Source organism: Crocodylus porosus, unplaced genomic scaffold, assembly GCF_001723895.1.
Source record: "Crocodylus porosus isolate Cpor-Errol unplaced genomic scaffold, CroPor_comp1, whole genome shotgun sequence".
Taxonomy (NCBI): Eukaryota; Metazoa; Chordata; order Crocodylia; family Crocodylidae; genus Crocodylus; species Crocodylus porosus.
In genome coordinates, this window is record NW_017728906.1 from 86,737,325 (window position 1) to 86,745,384 (window position 8,060).

Genomic DNA, 8,060 nt, shown 5'->3' on the forward strand with positions numbered 1-8,060 from the left:
GTGCCCATCCTGCCCTGGCTGGGTAGTGCCTACCCCAGCCTGACCCCCACTCCCTCCCTCACCATGGGGTGTGCTACTCTGCACCCCCCCATGCCCCTTCCCTCCCCTTCCCCTTCCACCGCAACAGACTTACCAGCTGGACTCAGCTGTATCGGAAATCGGATCAGCATTGGCCGTATGCCTCCTTTAAAAATCGGCTATCTGTATCGGCCCCCAAAACATCTATCAGTGCACCCCTATATAGGAGTAAACCTCACTTTTTTTCATGGAAGACGGGTATTACATGCATCTTAGAACTAGATCTAGGGGTGCACTGAGAGATTTTGGCGACCGATACTGATGCACCCTGCCACTGCATGCACCCCAGGAGGGCATGGGGGGTGTGCTCCCCAGATCAGGGTGGGGCAGGGCAGGGTGGGTGGACTACAGCTGACAGCTGGAGTCAGGGCTGCACTGGGCTCTTCTTGGCAGTGGCTGGACTTCAGGCAGGTGACAGCAGTACTGGTAGGGGGGTTATGGGGGGGGGCTGCAGTGACCCCAAATTTTGCTGTAGTCCTCCCCTGCCAGTGCTGCCAGCACCCATCCGGTGCAGTCCTGGCTTTTCCCAGCGCGTGTGTGGAGGCAGGGGTTGAGCCAGAGCTACCCCAGGCAGGTGGCGGCAACTCTGGGAGGTGGGGTTGGGGGAGGGCTATGGTGAAATTTGGAGTGGCTGCAGCCTCCCCCCTTCCCCGCCCCCATAGTCCTCCTCCCAGTGCCGCCACCACCCACCCCGAACCCAGCCTCTGCTGAGAAGAGCCTGGTGCAGCCCTGCTGTAGTCCACAGCTGCAGCCTGCCCACCCTACCCTGTGCAGATCTGGGGGGCGTACTCACTCCTTGGACGAGCTGCAGCTTTGTCGTGTGCGCCGCACCACTCCAGCTGGGTAGCACCTGCCCCACTCACTTCTTCACCGTGGGTGGCGTTGATCTGCCCTCCCACACCCCTTCCTTCCCGCTTCCCCTTCCACCACAGTGGACTTACCAGCTGGACTCAGCTCTCCAAGCTGCTGCGCTGTACTGCGGCTGCACGCACCCACGGGCATTTATCGGCCAAATTATTGGCCACATTGTGCTGATTTCTGATACAACCAACTTTCTTTACGTTGGTGCCGAACCAATATCAGACCGATGTATCAGTGCATCCTTCTAGAATCCCTTGGGTTATTTATTTATGTATTTATTTTTAACTTTTGAAATAAAAATATTGGAAATTTCTAAGGGATTGTCAGTGGATAGAAATTAGTTCTTAGTTCTTGTAGAATGAAAATATTTCAGTGTTGATCATTATGCATGAATGTGTTTTTAGTTAACAGTGCTTAGCTATTTAAGAAGCTAAGATATAAATATATGTGCGATGCCAGCAGTTGTTTCTGACCCTTGTAAATAAATGGGAATTGCAAAATAAGGAGTTTTGGGATGGTGTGATCATTTTAACCCCTCAGCATAGGCCAGGCCACAGCAGCCATGGTGAACCACCATTTTATTTTTAGTAAGTTTGGGGGGGGCCAGTTGTTTTGGTTGTTTTGTAGATTGTGCAGACAATGTCCAATTTAAAGTAATTTTTTTTGGTGTGGTTTCCATGAAATCACAAATTGAGTAAGTCCCTACTAATGAGACACGTTCTGTATGTCTGACATGCATCAGAACTGTGTTTACCTCCCTTTTCCAGGCCAAGACATGGTATTTGACCATTTGTCTCTGTATGAGAATAATATTATATCAAACTTTGGTGCATCTTAAACCCTGGGTTTTCTGTGAATTGTGTTCAGTACTGGCTTGTTTGTTTTTCAGCTTGTTATGGAGTTTTGTGGAGCAGGATCTATCACAGACCTTGTGAAGAACACAAAAGGGAATACTCTGAAAGAAGACTGGATAGCATACATCTCAAGAGAGATTCTCAGGGTGAGGACAGTAATCCATCACGTCGACCTTAATTTCTGTACTAATTTGGATGGAACTGAAGAGGGTTGTTTACATTAAGATTCTTGGGGTAAAAGCCCCAAACGTCTGCTTACTGCGTGGAAGGACAGTAATGGCAACCTTGCAGAAAGTGGGTAACTGTCACAAGAGGCCAGCACAGAGTTTGAGAACATGTTTTTCATATCTCTAATGTGCACAGGCATGCTTCTGGAACCCCTAATTATCCACATTGATATAACAAAATTAGCTTAAGGCTGGGATTTTTAAGAAATGCTTAGCGCTAGTCTCTTTCCTCTGCTTACATTGAAGCTGTGGGAGCAGGGTTAGGCCAGTGGTGAGAGCTTTTCTGAAAATTCCACTTGGAGTGCTTGCACACCGAGACTTTCAGAAATTGATGGAGAAGAATGGTGTGTCATGCTCAGTCAGGCCCCTAAAATGTTATATGGCGGTATACAATCTTACTTTTCAGAAAGATGGCTGTCCCCGTAGTTTTGTTACTTTTTCATGTGTAATTTCCAATTGATATAAATGTGGCGCTGCTTGATCGGCATTTTGAGCGTTGTGCTGATTGAAACTGGTACAGCATTCCTCCTCTCATCTGATAAAGAAAAATATCTTGCACCCCATATTGTTAGTAACAGTATGCGAATGGGACTGCTCTAGTAATAAAACCTGAAGTAAAGGACTGTATCATTGGATCTTATGTCAAACGTGGCTTCTGTCTTCTGCTTTCGTGCATTGTGGCAGCAGTAAATTTTGAGAAGAGGGAGGAAGACAGGGAATCTTGGCTTATTGCCCTAACTCCAGAGAGCAGTGCCAAAAGCTGTTTGCATTTGGACTCTTTTGTTGCTGCTCACTAGTAAGCCAGAATGCAAGTGACAAAAATACCCAATGGCAACTCTGTTACAAGTTGCATTTATAACTGGTTTTTAACATCAGTCAAGTTGTGTCTCAATACTCTATCTGAGATGGTTATAAAACTTCTAATAATTATTTCTGAAGTGCAGCATACTTTACCTTGCACATCTTAGATTCTCCTCCAGTAAAGTGTGAAGTCATATTTCTGGAGTAGAGTCCCTTAATTAACATCTAAAACAGTGTTGCAAAAATACTGCCTCTCATTCTTGTGAAAGAATTTTAAAGGGATGAATTGTTTGGTAGCAGGAATCTGAATGTTTTGAGAAAACAAGTGAGGAGGCATATTGTCAGGAGGCATTGCAAAAAAAAAAAAAGATTGGATTCGATGATTTTGTCTCGGAGGGAGAAAAAGATACAACCTTAGTGAGCTTAAAGATTTGTTGAAGTGGAAATATAGGAGAGAATTTATCAAATGTATCCTTGTGTGCTGGGTAGTGGTAAGGCAGTGGTTCAGAATCTGAATAGCAAGTCCTGCTATCCTGTTCCCAGTCCAAACATGCTTTCCAGTAAGGATACAGATGTGGGAACTGAAGATTACCTTCCCAGTTGATGCAATATGGGACTGAGGCTGTACAAGGTGTGCTGTGCCAAGCCACAGGAGAAGCCTTAGTTTTCACAGAGGACAAGGCCATGCTTAGTCTTAACAGTCAGTGGATGGTCTCAGAAACATTAAACATTCATTGCTCTAGCTCATGACATCTATTATTTGCCACATTCATTAACTATTCTTAAAAAAAAACCCCAAACTGTTATTTAGGCAAACTAGTTAATGATCATTTAATGAAGAACATGTGTTAGAAAATTGCTCCACAGCAATTACTACTCTTTTAACCTTCTGCAACTTAAGGTTTGTTTGTTTTTTGTGTTTCTTTTTTTTAAAAAGACCTCCCTCCCCCACCCCCCTTACAAAACCATTAAATCTTTGCGGGCAGCATGAGCAAGCAAGATGATGCCACTAGAGAATAGAATTTTCTAAACTGACTGCTGAAGAGAAACCAAAATAAAGTCAGTTGCTAAGAGATTTGCCTCTTGCTCCACAAATTATATTAGATAGTAAAATATAACATACGTCTTCCTTATCCTTTCCTCCACATTGTTAATGCTTTGGGGCATGCATCCAGGTGGTGTCTCAACCAAAAGCACTGTATGCCAGCAGGTTTTGTTTTCTTTAGAAAATATAATGCTGTCTTTTGTATGTATTCAGTTGCAAAGAACAATAATCCAAGTACAGGAGCAAAACACCAGAACTGCAACTTTGCCAACGTTCTCTAGTGTATTGCTTGTATCGCCTTCACCCGCTAAATAAATTTATCTCGCATTTTTCTCCTCTTAAGGATTACTGGCATTGGAAATAAGTGTGGGTTGGTTCATTCCCCATGTTAAGTTGCTGTTCTTTTACGGATGACGCTATGCATATCACAACTATAGCTTTATTGTCTTGAAACTTTATGGGAGTTAGTTTCTTAAAACTGCAGCTAAAAAGAATTTGTAAAGCATAGATTTTGGGCTTTATTTGTTTGCAGTATGTGCACCACTTCTGGTAGCCCCTGTTTGATTATCAAAACCTATGTGGGTGGCATGCTGTAGAAGTGTACAGTGCAACAGGGTGCATGCATTCCATGAGCAGGATCCCAAAAACCACTGCATCATAGTGTGGGTTTTTTAATAACTTCAAGAGTAACTAACCAAGCACTTTGTCTGTGTCAATTTGGACTCTATGGGACTGCTGCTAAGTAGAGGAGCTAACCTTAGATGTATGTCTTTTTTTTTTTTTTTTGTTCAGGGCCTGGCACATCTCCATGCCCACCATGTGATTCATCGGGACATCAAAGGGCAGAATGTATTATTGACAGAAAATGCAGAGGTGAAGCTGGGTAAGTAGGCAAGAATATCCACTTCTTGATGTTTCTCATATTCATTTTATTTCTTTAGAATGTCACATGCAGTAGCATGTGATTTATATAATGCTATATATATCTATATCTATATATCTATATCTATATATAGATATGTGAAATAAATTGGGTCACTGCTGCAGTATGACTAAGGAGACTATCTCATTTTCTAGGAATACTGGGATCAATGGATAGATTACTTTGTACCCCTTACTGACTTTGAATGGCTGAGCAGATCAGCTTTAACACCAGCATTGACTCTTCCATTTATTTTGAATTCAGAAGCCACCAGCAAAACAGGAATCAGTGGGTGTCTGTATCTGGCTATAATTAAAGAAGCATCTGTTGCTTGAGTTCGAGACAGACATCATATAGCACTTACAGCTAACCTGCAGCATATGGCCCAGATGCCTGTTGGAGCTGCTGGGATACCTGTTTAGAGCTGTTGTCATTCCTGGTCTGGCCTCTAGGCTCCAAGGCAATGTATGCTTTCATGCCAGCATATTTTTGCCTCTTCCAGTTATTACACTTTATTATCCTGCATTTATGGTATTATAAGCTTGTTGGCTTTTTTGGTTAATTTTATAATTTGTTTAAAACATGCAAAATGAACTCGCTGCCCCAAAATTATTCTAAAGACTGATCTTTTAACCAGGTTGAAATGAGAATTGATCAAATTCATGCAGATGAGGTCCACCAATGGCTATTAAATATTATAGGTAGAGCTGCAAGGTTCAGATTAGGACTTCCTAGGTCTCTGGATGATGTAAACTATAAAAGGGGTAGGATCTGTCTGGATAGGCCCTGTTTAAATAATCTTCCGTTAGCACTCCATCTCTGCTGCTGCAGGAGAGAAGATACCAGGATAGATGGACCAGTGGTCTGACTCAGTCTGGTGCTCCTTATGTTCTTTAAATCAGGCTGAAGCATTCCTCTTCAATTTGTATCCCTTGTATTGTACTATATCTTCCCTTTAGCTGAAACTGAAAGGTGTCCTCACTGGTGGAATGGGGACCTTGTGTGTGGGTTTCCAAGTGGGACACAATAGCTGCCTCTTAATTCTGTAAGGTTTATTTACACAATGTAAATAGCAAAAAAGCCAAAATGTAATTACTACAAAAATGGATGTGGGTGAATGTGCCTTTGGTGTCTATGCTGATATATGCCAGTTTGTTTTTTTTAAAATAAAGGTGCTTATATCTGCATTAAATTCAAATTGAGCAAAGCAGTTTTACCTATATTATCAGGTTTGTGCTAGGGGGGAAGGTGAGGACTGCGCCAGTTTAATAAGTAGGTTTTTCTGACAGTTTAATTTACTGCTGCAGAAACTGCGTAGACTGGTGATTGAGTTGGTATTTCTTAAATTTGACTCGGCTCTTATTCCTGCCTATGCCTCCTCCATATGAATTAGAGTAGGAAGTAATCTTATGACTAGTTCTTTTCTTTCTGTCCCCGATTTTTGAGCAGAGAATATTGTAGCCGAAGGGCAACCAGCTAACAGTATCACCATTGCATGAATGCCTGTGGAAGACAGGGTTACCCTGTATGGGCCAGTTCTCCTGACCCATGACTTGTGGAGGCAGTTGTTCTTCCTCGCCACCAAAATCAATATTGTTGAAATGGTAATCAGAAATGTAACTGGGTAGTTCTGCATTCTGGATGGCAGTGACTGTAGCTGGGCTCTTGGGGGGGTACAATGGGCTCCCTTCCTTCCCCCTGCCTGACACACAGTGACAGAGATGCACACACCCCTCTGTCTGCGCAGGAAGATGATCTGTAATGTAAGGTGCTGAAGAGCAAATTGTATATTGCTGGATCTCCTGACTGTGTTGTGGTATTGAGTATATTTTGTCCAAAGAACAAGGATTCTCATTACTTGAATGGTTTCTCTTGACCTTAGTCCTCTCACCCAGAGCTTCCACATGGCTTTATTTTTCAAATCATTTTAGAGAAGTAATCACAGCATGTTTTTTTTTTTTCTTTCTCTTTTGTTTTATTTTCATCTTTTTCCACCCACAGTGGATTTTGGTGTCAGTGCTCAGCTGGACAGGACAGTTGGCAGGAGAAACACTTTTATTGGAACTCCTTACTGGATGGCTCCAGAAGTTATTGCCTGTGATGAAAATCCTGACGCTACTTATGATTACAGAGTAAGAGAGCCCTGTTCACACAGTAATAAAAAGTACATCTGCTATCTTTAACAGCTTTGATTGAAGGCAGCTATTATGTCTTTTGTCATCTTTTGTGAGAGTAATTTCTTGTAGACCTACATCTTTCTAACGAGAGTACTGTGTATGGATCATTACCAGTTTATTATCTTTAAATATTAGTAAAAATTAGTACATGTATTGCATGCTCCTAGAAATTCCACCCAAGGTCTCATTGTGTTGAAATACTGAAAATAAGAGTAAAGAGGAATTTTGGAAAAGTTGTTGCATTGTCATGAATTACTATAATAATTTAATTTTAAGGTCTGCCCCAAATAAAGCCACCATGTGAAAGGAGTACTCTTGTCCGAGTAGAAGGGTTAAATGGAAACATAAATGGAGCTGGTTAATACATGTCTGGTCCTAGTATGAGATGACATAATTGTTAAGAAGAATGAATCTATCAGATATACTTTCCCTCATCTCTACACATCTCCGCTGTTACCTCTAAAATTGTTTTGACGTGCACCTCCAATTTTTGGTTTGTGTTTCCTGTAACTATATCCCTTTAATAAAAGCTCCAGGTGCCTTTTACCTTGTTTTCATGGTGGCATAAGAAAGGGAATAACATACAAAATTTGCAGCTCTTTATTTTATTTGAGTCAAAAACACCTCCTTAAACTGAATAATCTACTTGTGGATGCATAAACATACTGAAGCTGTAGTGAATTGGATTGATATTTTCAGCTCATTTCTCTGGACTAATTTTTTTTTATATGCACTTCAGTCTACTTGTTTTCATAGTTTCATAGTTTCTAGGGTCAGAAGGGACTTGAGCAGATCATTGAGTCTGACCCCCTGCCATGGCAAGAAAGAGTACTGGGGTCAAGCAACCCCAGCAAGGTGTTCATCCAGCCTCTTCTTAAAGACCCCCAGGGTAGGAGCCAGCACCACTTCTCTTGGAAGCTGGTTCCAGGCCCTAGCCGCCCTGACCGTGAAGTAGCGCCAAATTCCTGCCAAACAGAATTGCCTTCTCTTGTGGAGGCTTAACAAGTTCAGGTCCCTTAGCCTCTCCTCATAGGGCCTTCCCTGCTGCCCTGTGATCATTCGGGTGGCCCTCCTCTGGACCCTCTCCATGTTGTC

General features: G+C 42.4%; 1 protein-coding gene across 6 annotated transcripts in view; it reads left to right on the forward strand.

Annotated features, from left to right (window-relative positions):
• MAP4K4 (mitogen-activated protein kinase kinase kinase kinase 4) overlaps positions 1 to 8,060 on the forward strand; it is a 208,123-nt gene that overhangs the window by 141,890 nt on the left and 58,173 nt on the right. For all 6 annotated transcript variants that reach the window (XM_019529543.1, XM_019529546.1, XM_019529544.1 and 3 more), the window contains exons 4-6: positions 1,829 to 1,939; positions 4,659 to 4,749; positions 6,790 to 6,920. In XM_019529543.1, coding sequence (XP_019385088.1) covers positions 1,829 to 1,939; positions 4,659 to 4,749; positions 6,790 to 6,920 — 333 coding nt within the window. The remainder of the gene's footprint in view (positions 1 to 1,828; positions 1,940 to 4,658; positions 4,750 to 6,789; positions 6,921 to 8,060) is intronic.